The 23875-nt window shown below is 50.6% G+C and overlaps 7 protein-coding genes across 7 annotated transcripts; 1 reads left to right on the top strand and 6 right to left on the bottom strand.

Moving 5' to 3' along the window:
- Positions 1-83: 83 nt before the first annotated feature.
- On the bottom strand, positions 84-513 carry COCSADRAFT_38308 (uncharacterized protein). The gene has a single exon (XM_007703397.1). It carries the CDS (start codon positions 471-473, stop codon positions 183-185), a length of 291 nt encoding a protein of 96 aa, XP_007701587.1. The 5' UTR covers positions 474-513; the 3' UTR covers positions 84-182.
- Positions 514-709: 196 nt separating this feature from the next.
- COCSADRAFT_219901 (uncharacterized protein) lies at positions 710-3492 on the bottom strand. Its single transcript, XM_007703556.1, has 4 exons — positions 3475-3492; positions 3188-3353; positions 1501-3065; positions 710-1447 (listed from the first exon to the last, which is right to left on the bottom strand). The coding sequence occupies exons 2-4, from the start codon at positions 3222-3224 to the stop codon at positions 947-949; spliced, it is 2103 nt and encodes a 700-aa protein (XP_007701746.1). The 5' UTR covers positions 3225-3353; positions 3475-3492; the 3' UTR covers positions 710-946.
- Positions 3493-7798: 4306 nt separating this feature from the next.
- COCSADRAFT_38305 (uncharacterized protein) lies at positions 7799-10752 on the bottom strand. Its single transcript, XM_007703396.1, has one exon. The coding sequence runs from the start codon at positions 10659-10661 to the stop codon at positions 7875-7877; it is 2787 nt and encodes a 928-aa protein (XP_007701586.1). The 5' UTR covers positions 10662-10752; the 3' UTR covers positions 7799-7874.
- Positions 10753-10939: 187 nt separating this feature from the next.
- COCSADRAFT_38304 (uncharacterized protein) lies at positions 10940-12282 on the bottom strand. The gene is made up of 3 exons (XM_007703395.1): positions 11941-12282; positions 11471-11874; positions 10940-11413 (listed from the first exon to the last, which is right to left on the bottom strand). The coding sequence occupies exons 1-3, from the start codon at positions 12136-12138 to the stop codon at positions 11149-11151; spliced, it is 867 nt and encodes a 288-aa protein (XP_007701585.1). The 5' UTR covers positions 12139-12282; the 3' UTR covers positions 10940-11148.
- A 304-nt stretch (positions 12283-12586) lies between these two features.
- On the bottom strand, positions 12587-12906 carry COCSADRAFT_38302 (uncharacterized protein). The gene has a single exon (XM_007703394.1). The coding sequence runs from the start codon at positions 12888-12890 to the stop codon at positions 12714-12716; it is 177 nt and encodes a 58-aa protein (XP_007701584.1). The 5' UTR covers positions 12891-12906; the 3' UTR covers positions 12587-12713.
- A 539-nt stretch (positions 12907-13445) lies between these two features.
- COCSADRAFT_42659 (uncharacterized protein) lies at positions 13446-14317 on the bottom strand (the record flags this gene model as incomplete). Its single annotated transcript, XM_007703471.1, has 2 exons — positions 13446-13970; positions 14030-14317. Coding segments are annotated over 2 exons (813 nt in total), but the record flags the coding sequence as incomplete, so codon positions are not given.
- A 3423-nt stretch (positions 14318-17740) lies between these two features.
- On the top strand, positions 17741-21696 carry COCSADRAFT_146029 (uncharacterized protein). Its single transcript, XM_007703555.1, has 2 exons — positions 17741-18205; positions 18270-21696. Exons 1-2 carry the CDS (start codon positions 18021-18023, stop codon positions 21277-21279), a joined length of 3195 nt encoding a protein of 1064 aa, XP_007701745.1. The 5' UTR covers positions 17741-18020; the 3' UTR covers positions 21280-21696.
- Positions 21697-23875: the final 2179 nt, after the last annotated feature.

Genomic DNA, 23875 nt, shown 5'->3' with positions numbered 1-23875 from the left:
CCCCCCCCCCCCCCCCCCAAAAAAAAAACTCCGGTGGGAATCTCAGATAAGAAAACAAGGTGTGATAGTAGGAAGATCAACGCCGATAGTGAGTTAGACAAGGATGTGCTAGGTTCGCGCCAAGTGATAGCATGGAAAGGAAGATCCCGCCCGCCCCGCAACCCCCCGTTTGCGCCTTGTGTCTAATGCAAGCCTCCCTGGATCGGGGAAAGGATAGTAGTAAGTGTATATCGCGAAAGGGGCTCTGTGAAAAAAAAAGATGAAGCAGTTCTAAGTGATGATGGGACAAAGTGGATCGATGTGTCGTTGGTGAAGACCAGGAAAAACGTGGTGGTGATGAATGGATTTGGGGAAGTAAAGACAAATATTAAGACAGTTGGGGATATAGAAGCAACAACGAAAAAACAAGAACGCCTCGGTGATGCAAAAAGTCGGAAACTTGCTTCCCCCTCAGCTTTGGAAATGCGGTTCATGATGGTGTGTCGTTTGCCTAGATCGCGCCGGCCCCATGATCAACAGTAAATCGCAGGAGTCGAAAGAGGCTGTGTATGCGTGCGTCATTGCCTAGTAGATAGAAAGAAACTGGGGAATAGAAAAAAAGGCAGAAAGGAAGCCCTTTAACGCCATTTGGTCCTGGGGTATGATGCGTCTAAATGGAGAAAATGCAGAGAAACAAAAACCACTCGCCCTTTAACGCCTGATGAAGTTGCGGAATATTGTAAGGAAAAAGATCCAGAGTAGATAGTGGGCCTGCGCAGGTAGGCAGAATTGTGTGAGGGAAGTCTAACGACGCGTGGTGTGGAGGACTATTGGGGCGGGACCCCGATCTGGCTAGTCTGCAATGGATCATGCGGACATTGGCTGATCACCCGACGTCAATCTTAGACCCACTACGCGTAGTCCTGGCTGTAACTCTGCGTTACCTTGCCGCTCAATCTTTTCTTCTCTACACCCTTGTTGTGCTCTCGCCATACTGCTGGTAGGCGCTGTTGGTCGGCAGGTGGCTGAGCTCACTGATTGCGTCCGGCCGTGGTATTTGCATGGCGTGCGCAATAGATGGCATCTCCGCAACGCCCGAAGCATTGAGATAGCTATAGTCCCAGGACCCTCGCGTTCCGTGTGTGAGGGCTGTTTGGTAGGGCGACACCTGGTGGGTGGAAGCGCCCCAATGAGTCATGCTTTGCCCTGGAGGCGTCCTTTGAGCAACCGGCATGCCGTGTCCTGCTGACCCTTCGAGGCCTGCTGCCATCTTTTGGTGGGGGGATAGACTAGAAGATGGCATATGAGGGCTGTAGACTGTTGACGCAATCGATGCAGTCACTGCTTGTGTGGACGCGTTCCTATGGGTCTCCATTGTTGCCTGCGACGCGGCGGCGCTTGGAGCGTATGTTGATGTTGATGCGAGGGGCAGTGATCCGACACCAGCCGTCGATGAATAACTGGCAGACTGAGGATAATTAGCTTCAGGTCCTGTAGCCGTGCGTTGGAGGGGAAACGTACATATTTGCTTATTATCTTCTTTAGTGCATGGGAGAGAATCTTCCACGGGAACACCTTTACATCCTTCTCGATATTGCGAGGTTTAGGGTTAGGAAACCCCATGATCACCTTGAAGAACTCCTCGCTGTCTTGCTTTGCTTTGGAGACAGTCAGTGGTCGGAAGCCTTCGAGGTTACGGCGAATTCGGTTCTTCTCCTCGACAGTAAAGCGCACGTTGACAAGCTGCTCGAGCAGGTATATTGTGTCTACACTGGTGATGAAGTGTTCGTCCTTTTCTTCCCACCAGATACAGCTCACGCAAATGCTACGAGCCTTTCGGGTCTCCAGTGTAACAGGTGCGAAGGAGGTGGTTATGGTACTGCCCTGCTGCGACCTTTTGAACTCGACAAGCCGCCTCTTTGCATCAAGCTCTTCTAGAGTCCAGTCGTCACTCATCTTATCGAGATCTCCGTCAATCCTGAGAACCGCTTTTGACTGATACATGGAATAGGGGTTGAAAGGCTGAGTGGAAGAGCTGCTACCGCTTGCTTGTGCAAGATGAGTTGCGCGAACAAGAACTGGCGCTGCGATTGCGGATGGTGAGGGAAGCACAGGGGCTGCGGTCGATGCACTGGACCGAACACCGTGTATAGGAGAGCTGTAGGAGCCATAAGACTGCATATTTAGAGACATTTGCGACGACTTGTAATCACCATGGCCCATACTCATGCCCGATGGCACTGCGTAGAGGCCTTTCTGGGGGAATTCCGGGCCATAAGCTATTTGCTTGGATGCGTCGTAACCATTACTCGAACCATACGGACTGGAAAGTGGAATATGGCTCTGCAGCGGTGAAACCTGCACGCCAGAATAGGCCGCAGATGCCGCAGATGGTTTCGCGAATCGAGTAAACTTTGCGCGCTTTCCAACGTTGCTGGTGTTTTGGTAACTCTGATCGTCGTTGAGCTCATTGGAATACCTTCGCTTCCTGGAGAAGTCGGACGAAGACTGGTAGGCCAGATTTGGCGACATGTCGGTGTAAGTGAATTTTCCTGCGTTTGTTTCGATTCGTGGACGGCCCATCTTGTCCTCGATCTGCAGTTTCAACATCATGGTCGGATCCCAGGTGTTTGTGAGCGGGAATGGGGGCACCTCGACGTTGAGGACATAGTTGTACCACTGGTCATGGTCATCGTACTCGACCTTTTGGAGTGCGCCGACGCACTTTTCGTCGCCAAACATGAGTGTGAAAGCGCAGTGATGTGCTTCGAGATCGTAATTCGTCCGGAGTTGCAGCGTTACGGTAGATCCAGCAGTGCCTTGGGCAGGAGTAATTTGTTCGGTGATTTCCGTTTCAGTAACTGTGAGAGAGGCGGGATGACGAACTGCTGCATCGATAAATGCTGGATCGGAGCGGTGGTTGGCCGCACCGCGTGACTCGTAGGTTGAGCTAGGCAGGTAGGCCATGTCTGCACTTGAAGGCTCATGGGTCAGTCCCGCGGACGGACCCGTATACTGGGGACCGAATGCAGGCTGTATGATGCCAGGGTAGTTTGCAGCCTGATTTGATCTGGTGCTTTGGGCATCTGGGTAGAGGTGGTCAGTCAAACATGTTCATCGTTTGCACGTGGTCAAGTGCCGGGTTCATTCGACCCATCATTGGCAGGTGCCCCTTCCACATTCGTCAGATGAGGTAAAGATCACTCACCATACACATATTGATGGGGTTTGTCGTATCCTGACATGGGCAGTGATTTTGCACTTTGTACAGCGCTCACAGCCCGAGTCCCGCCACAAGGACCCACGCTGCGCAATGTTTTAAATTTCTTATCAGTGCCCACAAAATGTGGCCTGAAGGCGCTGTCAGGCGAAAGCTGCGTTGATGTTAGCAGACAGCTTAGGGGGTGGGGGCTTAGGATGCAGGCAGCAGATAGAGGGGTCCGAGACTTGTAGTTGTGCCCCTGTTTGAGTTACTGCAAGCAGTGAAGCACGCACCTGATAGCTTGCAGAGACAGTGCAGGCCAGTTTGGTGGATGTCGATATTTTGTAGCAAAATTTGCAAGTCTGGTGTTTTAGTGTGAAGAATGGGAGGGTTCGAGACAATGTTGGTGGACCTTTTCAGTGGCAGAAGTGATAGGGGTGGTCTACTTGGGGACGAACAAACGAAGTCTTCAGGAGCGGGATTCATACGGGAGTCAGGATGACTTTGAGCGCCGGTGTCAAACACTGGAACGCCAGCTCTTGGCTGATGGCAGGTCAGATAATAGCAGCTTTACGTCGGCGAACAGTGGCGGCACAGAAGCAATGGAAATTGATTCAGAGCAGAAGCCAGGTACTAAGATGAAAGTGAGTGACTTGTTACGAAATATCGCATATTGCGACCCGCAATTCCATGTGACTGATGGACCAACTTACATGATGAACAAAGGAGTAGAGACAGGGACCAAACGCTGGCCAATATGGACGAGAGTGGACAGCCTTGCCGTGCGGGTAGTAAAGGGTCGTGCAGAAGTATAACGCTTTGACGGTAGATGTAGGCGACAGTCGATACTAGGCAGTAATAGTATATGGGGGAGACGAACAAGTGACCCAAGGCAGCGGAAGAGGACGGGATTGGCCAGAGCGAAGAGTGCAGATCGTAGACGTAACTGCAGGGAAAAAGCGAGAGGACAGAGGTAGTTTTTGGCGTGCAAGTGCGGATAAGTGTTTGGTGCTTACGGGACCCGTAGAAGCGGTAAACTAGCGAGCAGGCCTGTATGATCTGGCGATGTGAGGACTCAGGATGGTCGCGCAAGGCCCGACGGTTGCTTGGCCTGTATGCGAAGATGCAAACGAGGCCAGGAAGCGGGCGGCTGGAAGCCGTGCGGTGAGGCTCGGGTGGGAGGCCTCTGATGGCGCAGCACCGCGGAGTTGGCAGTCAGCTTAGCTGGATGGCTGCCTGTCAGTGGTGGATATCTTCAGCCAGTAGTGGGCACGCCTGATGAGCCGAGAGGTCTGAGACAGATGTGGCATGCAGATTGCAGAGACGACGATGGGCGGATGGCAGGAAGAATAAAGCGTCGTGCGGACTATGTGTGATGGGCGGGGCGAGGCTCTGAGACGTCTGCAATAGTAGGAACTGGGGAAGCGGAAGGCCTGGGCCAGAGCGTCGAGACAGGGCGTGCGGGGTGTGGGAGTGAAGGGAAGAGGGCTGGTATAATCAGATGCAAAGGAAAAATAAGACAAGATGGCAGACACTTGGGCAATATGGGGAGAAGGAGGGCAAGGCATATGGCGAGGACATACGGCGAGGTGGAGGCATGAACCGGGCGTAGCAGTAGCAGCAGCAGTAAGTAGCAGCAGCAGCAACGGCGGCGGCAGCAGTGGCAGCAGCAATAGCAGCATGGCGGGGCTCAAGGCGGCGATGAGACTGACGATGATATACATACGTGCGTACATACATACATGTTTAGATGCGGCCCAGCGCGTGGGTGAGCATCAGCAGCAAATCCGGGGACCTCTAACTGCGCACCATCTGCCAGGGCGCCGGCTTCCCTGAGTGGAGGCCATGCATGGCAGCCAATGCCCGACAGAGCCCCAGGCTGGCCCCAGGCGGCCTTGTGGAAGTGGTGGTGGTGATGAGGGCAGACATGCACCACCAAAAGGCATTTGTCCCCTGTTGGAGTGTGGTGAGCCGTGGGCTCCGCTGCCACCCGTCTAGCGAGCCCATGTATGTGTCTATTTCTGGTGTGGCTTGCAGACGGGCCAATCGCCGCCATCCCTGTCCATCTGCCTGCGCTGCCAGGCACCACAACGGCTCCTACAATTACAACCACGGCACTGCTGCTCGTCCACCGACCTTGTTGCACCCACCCGCCTCTCTCTCTCTCTCTCTCTCTCTCTCTCTCTCTACCGCTATGCGCATTGCTGTTGTCGTCGCCGCCGCCTTCGCCGCCCTCAGCCGCTGCCGTAGCTGACTTGATCACACCCAGCCAGTGGCGCCTTCCGCGCCCACCAGCGTGCCTGCCTGGCACGGCGCGCTGCGTCATTCTGTTTGCATTCCGCCCTATCGGGAACAGCGCAACAACTTCCGCCCGTCGCTCCTTCCGTCCCATGAGGCTGACTTGCTCATCTGCATCTCTCTCTGTCTTTCTCTCTCTCTCTCTCTCTCACGCACACACCCACACCCTCCCCGCATCCTCCCTACTTACACTCTGGCCACATGCTTCCATGTCGCTTCTCATATACCTTCTCATCTACCCTCAGCTGCCCTCGCATCGCGCTGCTGCCCACATCCTATCAAATGACACCCTCGTCTGCACCCTGCTTGCACTGCTGCTCCGTGACCACACTCATGCCCTCCTCTGCGCACACGGCCCCAGTCAGGGCCCTCCAACTAGAAAATGGTCAGCCTGGCTTCCATGTATTCTTAGAAAGCTGATGCCGCATTACCCACTGCTTTCGACCCAGCCCGATCCTTAGCGGCCTTTCGGGGGCTGTGTGTAAGCCGCCCATGACCCAAATGTAGGGCAGTAGCCTCCAGCGCTTCCACCATGGTACTTACTGCCCTCGACCAACTACGCATACCCAGGCAATGACGTTAATTCCCTGTTTCTCGCCTGTTGCTGCAATGCATGTCAAAGTGCCCAACTGCATGCGCTCGGACACGACCAGGGCCTTGCCATGTGCCCTCGTTGCAGCTAACCTACTGAGATATGTATGTACGTCTAGGCAGTCTGACGATAGCATCGCTGCCTTCCTAGTCTACTAACGCCAGCACCACCTCTCCTCCAAGCGCCTCTCGGTGCACCACCATCTTAGCATCCCATATTACCCCTCTAACCCTTCCAAGTATGAGCAAACGTAACATGGCTTGAACAGCTCGTCACCAACAGCAGGGTTGTTCCCACGAGGTCGTTTGCCACGATACCGGGCCCTTACTCCTCGCATCTGGAACACAATCTCTACTGTTGGTAGTACATACTGGGCATGTGCTGCACTCATCTGTTATATAATCATGGGCCCATTGCACCATGACCGCCCCCACTGACTCGACCGCTGCATATTGCTGTCTCCACTTGTCCATCGAGGGCTATCAGTCTGTTGGATGAATGAGAGCTTGGCCGTACCCCCGCAAATACAAACGCAGTTTGTGCAATCTTGCCAACCGGCCTTGTGCCCCAGCAAGTCTTGGGTCATAATACGTTGCTATGGTATCACAGATTGAACACAAAGATTTTCATCGTCACGCCCACTACGCCATGCGGAACTTCGACCGCTTTCGTTCTTCATCACAGGATTATCACGCAAGCGTCTTGGCCTCGCCTGTTTTACGGGCCAATATTGCTATTGGACCACTGCTAATAGGTGAGCACCGGCTTTGGCTGGCTTCTTTCGTTTACCGGTCGAGTTGGGTTGTTGAATATATCTCCCGTAGTAAGCATGGAACGAGAGACCATATCCCATATTACGGATCGAAGGAGCATTCATCCATACATTCTCAGCGCCCAGGCTCTGAACGCATTCTAGAAAATTATACCTTTGTTTTCGAGGCTTGCATCCCTTATACCAATTAGTGCCGGCTGTTTGCGCTCCTTGACTTGTCCGATATCACGGAAATCCTCTGGCGAGATCGACTTGCAGCTAGATTCCCTCGTGAACCCGGTCCTCGGGTTTTTTTCTGCGTCGCGTTACACCGACCCTCGCCAACAGGGACCGGACACTCGCATACCCGGCCGAACTCAAACGACAAGGCCCGTTGGGATAATTTCTCTGGCCAATCACAAGGTCGTCTGCACATGTATGCACATCCGTGAGCGTTCTGAATCGCAACTAATAGGAGATGGGCATCTTTACGCCACGAGAGAGAGAAACTGACGGTGTAGGACCTCGGCACAAGCGATTTTGTGATAGGTTTGCCAGATCAGGTAAGAATATAGTGCATGTTCTCACTAGAATTTGAAGGCATATCTGGTTGGTGACCTTTGTTCAAACCGAGATTTTTTCTTCGGTCCTGAATGATTGCATGTGCGCTTACTACCATCGTGGGGTTTTTGCAGCAAGCCAACCTGCAACCAGTGATTAGCCCGAATCCCTTGGATATTCCTACTTGTTTACTCAAAATGTGGTCATCGGTGAATGCTCAAATATGCTATGTATGTACAATAGCCTATCAGGATGTCCTTCTATGAAGCGCTAAAGTCCAAGGGCTCGTGTGAAAACAAGGACCAATTTGATAAGTTCTCCATATAGGCAGAATATTGGCAACGAGCTGGCCAAGACACCTTAGCATGCACAAGCATTATCGCAGATCAAGCTTCTTTGCAAAAAAAAAAAAATTGGTGAATCCTGTAACCCTCTATCAACTTTTAACATTTGCTCCTTTACCTCCTATACACTACAAACAACATCCCCTCCTACTCCCTCGCCTTCAACTCCTCCAACCTCTCCACCAGCTTTTCCCACCCAGCAGTATCCTCCCAATTCTCCTTTCCCTTACCCATAACACTCCTCACCGCACTACGACTCTTAAACTTCCAATCCTTAGCCACCACCTCGCCACTCCCAGCACTCAAGCCCTCGGTCCGTTCCCGCGGCCCAAGCGTCTCGTACGCATCCACCAGATCCACCGTCATATCCACGACGGCATTCCACTCGGCCTCGGTGCTAGACTCCCACCGCGGCTGCGACGTCACGGCCCGCCACGCCTTCTCGTGGCACTCGAGCGCCGACGCAGGACGCTGCGTGTGCGTGTACAGAGTCGCGAGTATGATCCAGAGCTGTGGGGAGACAGTGATGAGAGGCTTGACGTGCTTTTCAATGAGATCATTTGCCATGCGTGCGAGACCCGGGCGCGAGATGTCGAACCCTTCTTCGCTCGAAACGACGTGTTTGACGAGCATGTTGAGAATCTCAGCGTCTACGCATTTTTCACCATCCGTCTGGCCGCGCAGCTCGCAGATGCGGCGTTGGGCTGTGATGGCGTCTTGCCACGAAGGAGGGCTCGTCGACGTGGCGACGGCGAGGACGTTGTTCCAGATGCGGTAGTCGTCGTGTTTGATTGTCGCCGCGCGCTTGAAAGCTTTGAGCGCATCGGTGCGCGGGTGATTCGTCACTTTATTCTCTGATACTTCGCCGTTTTTCGACTCGGTGACCTTGGGGCGCAGGTGCAGGAGCGAGGCGGCGAGGTTACTCCATGCCTCTGCGTCTTGGTCGTCGAGCTGGACGCAGCGCGAGAAGGCTTCGACGGCGTTTTTGAATTCGTGGAGCTCGAGGTGGGCGCAGCCGAGGGCGAACCAGGCGGGGTGGTGGAGGGCGTTGATTTTTAGAGAGAGCGAATAGGCTTCTGCTGCTTTTTCGTAGTCGCGGGCTGCGATGTAGCGTTGGCCGAGGGAGCGTTGGGCGCGAGCATAGCGTTTTCCCGATACTTCCCACGCTTTTTCGTAGAGTGAGAGGTCTTTGTCGATGTCGCCTAGGATACAGTAGTAGCGTGGTGCTTCCGCTGGTGGTGGATCCCGTTCTGCTCCTTCCCACTTCTCTGCGTCCAGATCCACATTCTCGTCGTCGCCGTTGGTGGCATGGAAAAGCTGTCTTCGGATAATCTTGCGTGCTCGGTCTTCTTTCTCAGTAGCAGCATAGCACAGTGCTGCTTCAGCCCACAGTTCGAGTCTCTCGTAGATTTCAAGCGCGGATCGGAGACCACCCAATGCAACCCAGCGAGCTGCTAGTTCAGACTCGAGTTCCCATCGTGACGGCGAGCAGAGGGGGAATATATAGCGTAGCCGCTCTTCAACAGATGCCGACTCTTCCTGCTTTGCTTGCGGCAAGAAAGAAGTAACCTTCTGACCCGTCTCAGCATCAGTGGTGGAATCACCCGAAGTCTCTACAATGACTTGATCCACAAGTGCTTGCAGTTGTAGCAAGCCTCGCTCCACGGTACGCGACTTGTAACCCTCGATACGACTGCGCACGAGAAGAGCCTGAGTGTAAACTTGCCAATTGGAACTTCCGCCCTCTAGCACTCGTGTTGCGTACGGCTCCGTTTGCTCGCGTGTAAGGCCATCCGCGGGGTTGGTGTTCTTGATACTCTCGGCCAGCGAAAGCACAATGACTGAGTCGAGTGGATCGAGCAGTGGTTGGTTTGACGCGTCTATGGACTGAAGCGATGCGGGGATTTCTGATTCGTCTTTGATTTCGGTGGAAACAGCGTCATTGGTAAAGGATATGGATTCGAGCAGTGTGTCGTCGTTCAGATCCAGTTTCTTGGGCTTCGAGGTTTCTTCTGAGGTGCCGCTGGCTTCTGATCCCGCGCTTCGAGCAAGTACAATCAACTGACTTGTATCTTTTTGCTGGAATTTTGTTCTCTTTCCCATCAAACCAGTCAACGCGAATTCAAACTTGCGCTCAGAGGCCGCTTGGTCAAGGTCCGCTCGGGCCTTCTTATCGAGACCATGATGTGTATGGATAGCCGCACGCTCGAGCAAAAACGTTGTATGTAAATCTTTGATCTCATTGACCTTCCCTGAGTTTTGGATCAAGTCTTCTACACCCTTGAGATTGTCGTAGATGGTGTCCTGTAGGCTTGGTGCAGCCTCACTAAGCAGTCTCTGGTGAATGAAATTCGTCCTTAGTCTGGCCCATACTGAGACTGGAATGTTCTTCTGGATGGGCGGGCTGATGAGAATGGTGTCCGCCAAGCAAAGCAGTTCGATATTTGGTGTGAGCCTATATGCTGCAACACCGTCGGCATTCAACGATGTGACAAGTTCTCCGCGCGTTTTAGCTAGGGCTTTGGTGTCACCTGCGATATCCTTCGGTAGCAGCACTTCAGCCGACTTGAAAGGCAATGGTGGACCCGTAACATTTGATTGAAGGAACGCATGCAACGCCGCGACGGCAATCAAGAAGTAGACGTGCTGTCGATAAAGCGCAGTTTCGTTTACGGGAATCGACTCTTCTTCCTTTCGCTTTGACAATATCAACCCAAGGCGATGGAAAATGTAGTCGCTCCATAACCCAAAATCGCTCCTCTTGACATTTTGGGTAGTCTCGTCGTCCTGATAGCCTAGTAATATCTGCGCTTCTGGCGATTGAAGTACAGACTGAAAGTCCCCTGATTCGGTCGCCTTGATGGTAGTCTCGATTACCGCCGCAAGTTCATCGGGCAAGAAACTCCGGAAGAAACTCAAGAATACGTCGGCCATGATTGTGATGTTGCGGGTTGATTTGGAAAGTCGCCCAGATATTTTTGTGATACTGAAAAAATACAAGGCAGACTAAATCTGCACCTTCACAAGGGCGGTTGCGGGGCTATTTTGGAATTTGCGGCGGCGATGAGTAACTCGGTGGAGAAAAGGGCTGCAATACGCTTAGCCTGTTTTGGCTAAAGTCAGGGTTCAGTCGGACCCACTGTCGAAGTCTATGGATGAGCATGGACGCCTATCTCGATTTCTGATATTGGTTCAAAAGCTTGTTCATGTTACGCGATTTTAGCATCAGATGTCAGAGATCGGCCGTCATACACTGCCTTGATAGGAAAATTTAATGGCGTTTCAAAACACTCTTCGTTTGCAGATAGCAAAAAATAATCGCCAAGCAACACAATTATCACCAATCAGAACGCAAAATCATTGGTACCAAGGATAAATCATGTCACGTATACCTGAGAGGATATCCCTAAACATGCTCAATCTAGTCTGAATCGCTGCTGCTCGAACTAGAACTGCTCTTGCCCCCTCTGCTGTGGCTTTTATTGTGCTTATGCCTGTGCCTATGACCCGACGAGCTCCGATGTGAATGGTGTGAGGATCCGTGATGCGAATGGTGGGAAGATCCGTGATGTGATGATCCATGATGAGACCCATGATGAGAGCCATCGTCCGACCCATCATGCGAGCGATGGGAGCCGTGGCTACTACTATGCCTATGTTTCTTCTTGTGCTTTTTCTTTTCTTTCCTTTACACGAGTCAGTATAATTCCAATGAGAACTTCGAAATGATCGATTTGGCTTACTTGTCAGGCACCATGTTGGCTGCGACAGCACCCAAGATTGCGCCTCCTAGGGTTCCAAGGGTTCCACCACCCAGCTTGTTTCCAACAAAAGCACCACCTGCGCCTCCGATCAAAGCGGAACCAAGACCACGATCTCCTTCAGCGGCGTCGCCTGGCCCACCGGGTTGGCCGTATTGTGACGCACCGTAGCCTTGCTGAGGGTCATGATGACCCTGTTGCTGAGGCGCTCCGTACTCCTGGCTTGGATCTTGATAGCCTTGCTGATGATGTGCTGTGGGTGGGTAAGGAGAGGTGCTACGGTTCGGGTCGTAGCCCTGCTGGTATTGGTCTACGGGCTGGGGAGAAGCGCCATAGCTGTTCTGGGACTGCCCATAGGAACCATAGGAAGGGGGTGGGTAAGGGCTCTATCGCATTGTCAATGAATAGACGTGCATGCGACAACGTGCGCTGAGCCGCACGAATTTGCTAACCTGTACTGGCGGATAGGGACTGTGATTGGCTTGGCCATATTGATCATGCTGCGGTTGTCCATAGCTCTGAGGCTGAGGGGGGTAGCCTTGGTTATAGTCTGCCGAACCCCACTGTCGCTGGCTGGTGCCTTCATAGTTCTGGCCATAGCCTTGTTGGCCTTGCCCTTGACTCTGCCCGTAGTAGTCTTGGCTTGCCATGTCGCGTTTCGTGATAGCAACCCAAGAGTGCGAAAGGTGGAAGAAGTATCACTCTACGTAAAATGTGCGCAGGAGATGGTCGTTATGTGCTTAGAGTGGGGGAGGGGCAGAGTGTGAAGGTGGGAAAGAATGTGAAGGTGGGACCCGTGTGATTGAGCCATCACACGCGCGCTTCAAATGCGAAACGCCCTTGGCCGGCGCTGCCTGAGGCGGCACATGATTCGAAAATTACTCCTACCCAACGATCTGACCATGGATTGATCGTGGCTGAGCTGTAAAGGATTCCGTGATGCGGAGTCGGACATTTCCGCAAATGAACTAAGGCACACACTGACGGGCCGAGCACTGACCACGTGCGGTTAGCACCTTTCCACTCTTCCGTACAGCTGACATTACCCTTTCATTAGTACGTCACTGCTGACTTTTTGTTCTTCATGAAAGCTGAAGATGACCAGTATATATTATATTATTACTATTGAAAATACACTCTCAATAGATAATATTGGAAACGCCGAGCTAGTCTTACAAACATCACAAATCTAACTAATCCCTTCCCACTTACAAACTCTGCAGACTTACTCCACTTCAATAGCATTTTGCCGAAAATCCTTCATCCAAAAGCACCCATTCTCCCCCTTAATAAGGCTCTTCGACTCCGTGAAATCCCTTCGGTCCTTGTGGATACCAAGATTGCGAAAATTCAGAATCCCTACTCTTTTGTAGTGATCACCGTCGGGTTTCAGCACCAGCATTATACCACGGTGTCTTCTTTTCTCATGTCGATTGATAAGCACAGCTATGACGTCTTGGAGGATATCGGTGCTCGCATCTTTTTCGTCTAGATGCACTGTTGCGACGATGTCAATATTGGCGGAGTATGGGAAAACGGCGTGAGGTCCTTTATGCGAAGGTCGGTATCCAGGCATTCGGTTTTTGATCCAAGACTGGTTGACAATGTATGGTGTTAGTTGTACCGTTAAACCTGTGATGCGTATGCGTTCCGATAAAGTAGTGTGTAATGAGCCATCTCTTGGATTGAAACACTGCTCCAAATCCAACCATTTCCCGGCTATTGACTTGGCTTCGATGACGCTGGCGTCAGTGTAGTAGTGGTCGTAGTTGTGGAATATCTTTTGGCCTCGCCAGCCCACCCAGGACCAGCTTGGAAATTCTACACGTCGGATACCGGGCTCATCAGACTGCCAGTATAGGTTCATGCCGTGCGATGTTGGTGATTGCCGGTCAGCCTCCCACCAGGATGTTGGAATGATGGGAAGACCCCAGTTGTGTGGTATGGAAAGACCTCTCAAGATTCCTTGGCATGCATTGAGAGCATCGGACTGGTACGATAGATCTCTGCTGTTGTACTCGTTCAAAAGGTCGTCTAGCTTGACTTGTCCTTTTCGTTCATTTGTCGACATTGGACAGATACCATCCATCGCCGCGCCAGCGAGCCCTTGACGTTGTCCGGTCGGCCTGGTTGATATATCTTTGCGAATTGATTCTTGACAGTACATGTCATCGCATAGGTAAACGGCCTCGTTTTCTGTGAATATCAATTTTCTCCTCGATAGATATCCTTCTTGGAATGTCCAGCCACGAGTGGCCCATGTCGATCGTAAAATCGCCTCGTCAGTGTGATAGGTTTTGATCAACTCAATGTTGCCTAATGGAAGACTCTGCTGCTTGTTGCGAGCTCTTGATCCGACACCAGGAAGACCTTTCGATGGGTTTGGATCTGTGGCGACTATTGTCAACTGTGCTTGCGAATAGATACAGTCCATCATGTTGATCTGTACGCCCTTTTCGGCTTCATCCTTTTGGTTGATACACTGTTGACGTTATTACATATCTTGTTCAGGATGTTGGAAATTATATTGGACGGTCTTACGTATCGGTCAACCCAAAGGCACTCAAAACCTAGCATATTACACACTGTTATTGAATCTTCGATAGTCTTTGGGTATTGCCCTGCCTTATGATCCTCGGGAGCAGCATCACCCCAAACATATGATAACGCAACGTATTGGCAGACATTGTGCGGCACTGGAATGATTCGCTTTGTGCGACAATCAATGACCTTGAACCCTGGAACACACTCTTTACCCCTTGGCCCTGCTAGATCGTGCTTGTGAGATGTTTTGCATATCTCGAGCCATTCGCGGACCAGCTGGAAGTTGATGCGATCAACATCGACGTGGCGAGGCGCTAACTCATCATGACTCGACCATGGATGTAAGATACCAAAGTTCTCAGAACACCAAACTCGTGTCTTTTGAACGTATCCAGATAGCTGGAACTGCGGGCTATGATCGTAACCAGGAGAATGATGGCTACTGGTGGCTTGACCAGGAAGCATGTTGCACAGGCACCTGACTCCTAGAAAGCATCGCTCTAGTTCCACGCCCTCTGGCCAAATGGAACTGATATACTTGCACACAATGCACGAAGATCTTGCGAGTATTTCACGAGTCTCGTGGATTTCGAACAGTACGCGGACTCCAGCTGGACCCGGAAGCTGGGAGCTGGCGAGCTGATCCCAAGGTACGCTTTGGCAGTTTTTGCAGAGCGGACTACTAAGACTGAATTTTGTAAGGTGTTCAACAAGCTTTTCTCTATTAAAAATTTCTTGTAGGCGCCTTATTCGGCGTTGCTGCTCGGCCTGATAGTCAATTGTCAACTCAATATCTTAAAGAATCATCATCGTCAGGCATACTTCTGGTGAAAACCCATTTTTTGTCTCGGTCACTTTCATATCAGACCATGGTACTAAGCTTCGCGAACTTAGGGTCTGGTGTTCATTCGCACCAGCTGTGGTGTCTTGGTGTTGCTCTCTCCCCGGTGTCGTTCTGGTAAACATCTCAAATTATCGACAGAAAAAGTGGGAATAAAAAGCTATCGGGAATCAACATTGTATACTGATTTCTCATGGAAGTTATAGTTTTCGGCGGATCAGTCATAATGCTGTAGTACAGCCATACACAATCTAAGCGCTTGAAGAGACCATGTCGCAGGCCCGCCGAGCGGCAAAATCGTCGATCAGCAACATTGCACATCTAAGCGCGCGATAACCTGACACATGGAGGATGATCCATCTAAAGTTATACTGATCTGGGGAAACATTGTTGCGATAGAGGAATTTGACGCCATAGGTCGCGTGTATTCAAGGATACTTTACATTGGGATCTCATGCGTTTCTAGCAAAGGCACTTTATGATATCAGTACTCTGATCTACCTGTAGACACGTGGTACCAACTCACTCAATCCACACCCCAAGCAAGAATTTCCAATGTCATCCTGTCTTGACATGCAATGCAAATTACCAAGTACAAAAAACCGCGCAAGTCCCATCAAAACCGTCAGCCACATGTCTCTGTTATCAAGGTCATTTGCTCTACCAATCTAGCACATAATTACATGTCTCACATTGCATATAAAGCATCGAATAAGGAGAGGTAGTTCTCCAAAATGATCATTTTATGTTGCAGCATGTCATGGATATGATCTAATCGCACTTAGGTTTAAATGTTACAGTTTCCTTCTCGGGGATGTTATCAAATATTGTTGTCCCCGAAACAGTGAATTGGAGTGAGATACTCATTATTTCCTAAGTCTTTTAGCTTAACATAATCGAAATCCTTGAGATTGATGGAATGTATATCGTTCCAGCCCAACCGTCAATCTATATGCGGTGAGGGCCGGAACCCGCCATGAGCTCATCCTCATCTTCACCATCTTTGTATTGCGACGCTTGGCACAAACGCTTTTTCCACAGGTATATATAGGCTGCCTTGCCCTCTCTCCTCCAACTCCGTAACCCTCCAAAAAATCTTCTTTTTCTTTCACACACACGCACACGCATACGTACACACACAAAACACATACACACAATGGTAAATTGCTATTCCTTTACATGTGATTGCATATAGCTAACACGCATATACAGGAAGCTCAAAACCAAAAGAAGGCCTGTTGCAATTGGAAGAAGAAGTTGAGAAAGCGCTCTCCGTCACCAACACCCCAATCACTGGCACGCTTAGAACTCAAGCGGATTATGGAAGATGTCAATCTGGTCGCCGATTCTGCCTGTCACTTGATGGAGAAGCTCCCGAAAGATGCCGAGACCCTTCGAGCCCTCGCAAATTTCATGAATTCGCTGGCAGATAAATATGAGCGAAAGCAATCTCAGGGTCAAAACAATTCCGGTTAATGATACATGGTTGATGATATGGGTGCAAGGGTGATCTGTCTAAGTTCAAATTCGGGAGCAGCAGCATTGCTGCTAATAATGTAATTCAAATTCTCTTCTTCATCTAGTTACTGTATAATGTTTTGTGAAATGTGTTTGAAATATGCGATTTACAATATGCATTACTTTTGGGCAGGTCATTGCGCACGGGGCGAGTTGACACAAGCGTGCTGTAAAGTGCAAAAACACAGAAATCCGGGGTATCGATAAGGCGCGGGGTATGATCCGAGCGTCATGACTGAAGGGGCATCTTGCACTTATGTAGAATGATTTGACATGTTGCTGGAAGTGAAGGGAGATATGTACATGGAAGCAGTGCTAGATATGCGCATGTAACTAAGTGACAAGCCAACAGTTGGGACTTCGAGTCTAGAAGAGGTAATATGCAGGGGCTATTCCCATGCAGACTCAATTGCCGGGCTGGCATGTCGATCCTACAGCCTACAGTTGCATTGACAATACGGTGGCGAAAATATCAAGACTATGTGAAGACTCTAGTAAGCACGACGAACACTTGTTATTCCGTGTGGGACTCGATAAAGGATTGGCAAGGCATCTGCTTGGTAATACGGTAAAAGGGTGTGGCGAATTTTGGGTTTGAAAACGACAGCGTGGTTTCAACTTGGAGATATCGGTGAGGTAGTCTGGAGCGTCCGCGGTTGGCCGTAGCGCGATAACTTGGCAAGGCTGGACGAACAGCAATCGGCAAGCCTACCGTATCAGAAAGGGACCGCCGGTGGACTGGGTCTAGAAGAAGAGGTAGTCCCGCTATCCGCGGCAGCACTGGACACAAGCAAAGGCTGTTGAGACGAAGGATTCCGAGAATACAATACTCTATACGGGCAGCAGTATAGGGTGGGATTTTGAAATGTGTACTTTCTGGAGGCTGGAGCGGCGCGTGTTTTAGTGCGAGTCCCTGATCTTCGGTGCTGCAGGCCCGACGGCTCTCAACCGCTCGAAGCCACGTCCCTAAGCAGGGCTTGTCCTGAGAAGGCGGTCAGCATGCCTGTACCAGACTTCGCCACAAATAGATGATGGCCTTTTGCAACGTGGGCTACTGCAGGACACGGAGCGACAACAAGCCCTCTCAGCCCCGCCATCACCAGCAGAAAGAGAGGGGCGGATGGCTGTCAGTGGCAAAGAACTGGAGAAATTCCGGCGAGAGTGAAAAAAAAACTCTGTATTCGCTCGTTTCCAGGATTTTCCGATGAAATCATGGGGGCATTTGGACGAACGAGGGCGAAGGCGAATGCAAAGGCGTCGGGTTGCTGTGTGCAGGGGTCAGCACACGCTAATCTTATCGGCTTACGCCCTGGCCAAAAATTTCTCAAAGCGAGACAGCCCACCAACAGATAAAAAGCCCCTCCACAGGCATTCTTTTTACGCCCTCTCTCCACTCACTCTCCCTCTGGGCTGACCCAAAGTACTTTCTCTTCTTTGTGTCGCTGCGTCAGGATCGCATAGAGGTTGCGAGCCGATTCTCTCGCGGCTGTGTTTGATACCCACGGATAGATTCACTCTATCTTTTCCGCGCCAAAAGTTTTTTTGGGCCCCGCCGCCTAAGTCCATATAAGGACCACCCGCCCCTCGTCTTTCACTTCTCCCACACACACCTCCACCCCCCTCACCACAATGGCGCCTGCTGCTTCGCACACTGCCAAGGACGTCAAGTCCGAGAACTCCAAGGCGTTTAAGGCGCTTGAGGAGATGATGCAGAAGTTGACTGTCTCCAAGGCACAGGACGAGATCAATGCCTCTGCTCAGGCCATTGCCACCTTCATCAACGGCGACATTGAGGAGGCTGACGCTCCCACCCAGTATGTCAACACCATCTGCTTTGCCCCTGACTTTCAGTAGCACTTTTGCTAACAATCTTTCCAGCGCTGTTTCAGTGCTCAAGAAGCAACTCGCCAGCAAGAAGGATGCTGTCGCCCGTGAGCGTGCCCTTGACGCCATCCGTGCTATCGCCCAGCACGCCCACGTCTCCGCCGCCGTCGAGCCCTACCTCGTTTCCCTCCTGCCCGACGTGCTGGCCGCTGTCGGTGACAAGATCACTGCCGTCAAGGTTGCTGCCCAGACTGCCGCCGAGGCCATCGTCTCTGCCGCGAACCCCAACGCCGTCAAGGCCATCATCCCTCACATCATCAAGTCGCTCGAGACTGCACAAAAATGGCCCGAGAAGATGTGCGACCTTAAGTGCATTGAGGTCCTCACCAAGAGCGCCCCCGCACAGATGGCCTTCCGTGTCCCTGACCTGATTCCCGTCATCTCTGGAGCCATGTGGGACACCAAGCCTGAAGTCAAGAAGGCTGCCTATGTCACCATGGAGACTCTCTGCTCCTTGATCTCCAACAAGGATATCGAGCGCTTCATTCCCGAGCTCATCAAGTGTATCGCTAAGCCTGAGAACGTCCCTGAGACCGTTCACTTGCTCGGTGCCACCACTTTCGTCACTGACGTCCACGAGCCCACTCTTGCTATCATGGTTCCCCTTCTCGAGCGTGGTCTCGTTGAGCGTGAGACTGCCATCAAGCGAAAGTCTGCCGTCATTATCGACAACATGTGCAAGCTCGTTGAAGACCCTCAGATTGTCGCCGCTTTCTTGCCCCGTCTCATGCCCGCGCTTGAGAAGAACCACGACAACTTGGCTGACCCCGAGGCTCGTGAGAAGACCCGCCAGGGTCTCGACACCCTCATCCGTGTCGGTGCTGTCCAGAACGGCAAGATCCCCGAGATCGAGAAGTCTGGTGACATTGCCACTATCGCCGCCAACCTCAAGGCTATCCTTCCTTCCTCAGTCAAGGTTGACGAGCGCTTCGAGCCTGTCGTCAACTACATTGGTGCCATTGGTGGCCAATTGATCGACGAGAAGGACTACGAGCCTCTCAACTGGCAGGCAAACGCCGGTCCCTTCGTTGCCGTTCTTGTCGGCGATGAGGCCTCCAAGGACGTCACTGAGAACCTCCGCAAGAGGTCTCTCCCCGGTGCCGCTGCTGAGGAGGTCACTGAGCCCGATGAGGAGGAGGGCGAGGACCTCTGCAACTGCACGTTCAACTTGGCCTACGGTGCTAAGATTCTGCTTAACCAGACTCACCTTCGTCTGAAGCGTGGTCAGCGTTACGGTCTTCTCGGACCCAACGGTTCCGGAAAGACTACTCTCATGCGCGCCATCAACAACGAGCAAGTCGAAGGTTTCCCCAAGCAGAATGAGGTCAAGACTGTCTACGTCGAGCACGACTTGGACTCTGCTGACACTGAGATGACTGTCATTGGCTGGACCATGAACAAGCTCAAGTCTGTCGGTATCGACAAGCCCGAGGAGGAGGTCACCAAGACCCTCAACGAGTTCGGTTTCTCCGATGCCATGTACAACGGACCCATTGGTGCCCTCTCTGGTGGATGGAAGATGAAGCTCGCTCTCGCTCGTGCCGTCTTCGAGGAGCCTGATATCCTTCTGCTTGACGAGCCCACCAACCACTTGGACGTCAAGAACGTCAAGTGGCTCGAGGACTACCTCACCACCTCTCCTTGCACATCCATTGTCATTTCCCACGACAGCAAGTTCTTGAACAATATCATTCAGCACGTCATCCACTACGAGCGCTTCAAGCTCAAGCGTTACAAGGGTAACCTCGATGACTTCGTCAAGCGCGTGCCATCTGCCAAGTCCTACCACGAGCTGTCCGCTTCCGACATGGAGTTCAGGTTCCCCGAGCCCGGTTTCCTCGAGGGTGTCAAGACCAAGGCCAAGGCTATCCTCCGTGCCACCAACATGAGCTTCCAGTACGAGGGTACCTCCAAGCCCCAGATTGAGGACATTACCTTTCAGTGCTCTCTCGGATCCCGTATCGCTGTCATTGGTCCCAACGGTGCCGGAAAGTCCACCCTTGTCAACGTCTTGACTGGTGAGCTTGTCCCAACCAAGGGTGAGATCTACCACCACGAGAACATCCGTATTGCCTACATCAAGCAGCACGCTTTCGCTCACATTGACCACCACCTCGACAAGACTCCTTCCGAGTACATTCAATGGCGTTTCCAGACTGGTGAGGACCGTGAGACCATGGACCGTGCCAATAAGATCGTCACTGAGGAGGACGAGAAGGCCATGGACAAGATCTACAAGATCGAAGGTACTGAGCGCCGTGTCATTGGTATCCACTCCCGCAGAAAGTTCAAGAATTCTTATGAGTACGAGTGTTCGTTCGCTCTCGGTGAGAACATCGGCATGAAGAACGAGCGCTGGACACCCATGATGACTGCCGACAACGCCTGGATTCCCCGTAGCGAGATCATGGCTTCCCACGCCAAGATGGTTGCCGAAGTTGACCAGAAGGAGGCTCTTGCCAGCGGTCAGTTCCGTCCTCTGGTCCGTAAGGAGATTGAGGCTCACTGCGCCAACTTCGGTCTTGACGCTGAGCTTGTTTCTCACTCCCGTATGCGCGGTCTGTCTGGTGGTCAGCGTGTCAAGGTTGTCCTCGCCGCCTGCTCATGGCAACGCCCCCACTTGATCGTCCTTGACGAGCCTACTAACTACCTCGACCGTGACTCCCTTGGTGCCCTGTCCAAGGCCATCAAGACCTTCGAGGGTGGTGTCATCATCATCACTCACTCCGCCGAGTTCACCGCCGACCTTACCGAGGAAGTCTGGGCTGTCATGGATGGACGCATGACCCCCTCCGGTCACAACTGGGTTCAAGGACAAGGTGCCGGACCTCGTCTGGCCAAGGACGAGGACCCAGACGCGGTCACTTTCGACGCTATGGGAAACAAGATCGAAACTGCGAAAAAGAAGGTCAAACTTAGCTCTAGTGAGATGAGGAAGAAGAAGAAGGAGCGCATGGCTCGCCGCAAGCGCGGTGAGGAGGTTTTCTCCGATGAGGATGACTAGTGGTATGCGTATCTTGCACGGATGTTTTCCTTTCTTCCGGTTTGCATGCCGACGGGTGGTTGGCTTTTCATGACATAATGCAGTAGTTTACGGATTATGGTCCATGTTCGGCGTCTGGTTATCAAAATGTTCACGAACGCATCTTGCGGGTACCTCACTCGTAGAAGATAGAAATAGATTCCCGTCAAACTTCAATTGCTTTACCAATACCTTTAAGTTGTGTCTTCGTGACTGTGTGTGTAAGTATAGTCAGTTTTCATTGCTGTCGCAAATGTGGGTTGTTGATAACATGGTCTTCCTGTTGATCTTGGCATTCGCACATAACATCACGGATAACTACCTACAAAGGCTCGAATATGAAGATGTATAGATACTTCTAGTTCCTATAATGTAAGATATATCTTAAGAAAAATTAAGACAAATTTAAAGCACGTACAGAATTTTAAATATTAGACAGTCTATTCACTTTTTCCTATTTGTAGTGAATTCACTTACAGTACCATAGAATAGCACTGTACCTTACAAAGTTAATATAACTACTTTTAAAGCAATAGCCTTTTATAGTGTTTCTAAGAAGTAGATTACAATATTTAAGCCTATAAACAGGTATCTTGAAAACCTTCTCTAATCTTTTAATGCTTAAGATGCAATTTAAGAGTAGAGATTATGTGCTGGTTAAAAAGAAAAAGAAGGAATGTATGGCACGTCGTAAACGTAGTGAAGAGGTTTTCTCCGACGAGGATGACTAGGGGTGTGCATATATCCTTTTCTTTCTAGTTTTCATGCCGTCGGGTTGTCGGGCTTATGATAGATAATGCAGTAGTTTCACAGTTCATATATAGCGTCTGGACATCAAAACTCTTTCATTTAGTAATCTTGGTGAGATTTTTACCTATGAAAGGATAGAAATAGATTCTTATCATACAACAGTCAGTCTACCATGAGTCTTTTCTCAAGTCTTTACACTTTTGCCACTTTTTTCTGTCACGGACTAATACCTCAGCATGTTAACACAGGGTCATTGAAGATGATGAGAGTCTTGAAAGGTTCCAACACACTTTATACAAATCAGCACAACAGAAACTCGGCTGAATAATCCATTAATAGTGTTAAGATACATGACTCTCACACAACTACATACATAGTAAAAAAACAAACTCAAAGTAACCGGCAATTCCTCACTAAAGCTGTTGACAACTTCAAAATCCCTTTCATAACGTGCTTGTTTTGGATATGAAACCTATAGAATTGAATGCTGTGGCAAGATATAAGATCGAGCTCAAAAGATCAAAGGGCGACCCGCAATCGAGTAGGTAGAGAAGAGCAAAAATCTAATCGCTGAGATTGCTTGGGTTGAAGAGTTAACATATGTACTCCATAAAGGAATCACAATCTATACCCAATATCTTACCACATGATACTACACTACAATACGGCCTGTTCTTATAGAGCACTAGTTCCATAGTCCAGCCTCGGGTCTTAAAAGCGCCCCCAAAGCCCCTCTTTCTGACCAAGAAACTCACGCTCTTCTTTCCTCTTTTTCTCAATCTCTATTTATTGGAGCGTATTTCAATTGATAAGCGTTATGAATAACTACTATCTGAATACTGCGTAGTCTTTTAAATGTCCCTTTATCAAAAGCCCACAGCAAACAGTGTCACCATACATGCTCACGAAGTAATCCTCTATTAACGATAAAGATAGTTCATTCAGGGATGCTGGCACAGCGTGCTGAGATGGGCACAGGACCAAACAGCAAATTCTACTTACTGAATACTTCTTGGTGGACTAAAATATTGGAGTAAAGATAGCCTTAATCAAACAGAGCCGCTATTTGTATCCAGGCGCCTTCACTACCACACATTTAAATATGTTAGTTTTATGTGCTAAAGTGCTGGAGCTTGGTTCAATACCAATACTCTACAAGAACAGATTGTGTAGGCTTATATTACTAGCACGTAGTTGAATATCATCAACCTTGCGCTATTCCAGGGGAGGCAGTGTTTATCCGGGTATTTTGGTACACCAAGAGTACTACACCCTGTATGTACAACACATCACTCCAGGTGACCCAGATGACCCAAGATACACAATAAGCGGGGTAATCGTACAAAACAATTTAATCCAAAACCCTTTACTTCAACCAAAATTCCTTGTTACGCATCGCTGATCTCTTAGGGAGGTGAAAAAGAAATAAGACCTAAATACTAGTGAAAAACTCCCTGGATGTACCCCATGTAGCTCGGTTGCTCTAGTCATTTCGCTGTACTGTACGGTATTTTCAAGTCATGTGCGTAGATCATCCACGATACGAGACCATGTCTTGGTAGACGGGTGTCGACGGCTCCGCATGGTCTCGTGCCAGCATCGTAGATCAGTGTATGCATGTGTCAAAGCCGCCGCTTTCATTGCCCGGCACTGTCTTGCATTGGGAGAACTCGTGAGAAGTAGTGTCTTAATATAGTGCTATGTTTGCGCTGATGGGCGGGGACGAACACCGCACGCAGTGGATAACAACGGGCCGAACCGCACCAATACATCACCATGTTTACTCGGGCCGAAATCAGAACGAGACGTTTACCCATCAGGCTGGACT

This window comes from Bipolaris sorokiniana (genome assembly GCF_000338995.1).
Source record: "Bipolaris sorokiniana ND90Pr unplaced genomic scaffold COCSAscaffold_10, whole genome shotgun sequence".
Classification (NCBI taxonomy): domain Eukaryota; kingdom Fungi; phylum Ascomycota; class Dothideomycetes; order Pleosporales; family Pleosporaceae; genus Bipolaris; species Bipolaris sorokiniana.
This window is presented reverse-complemented; position numbering and strand designations above follow the sequence as displayed.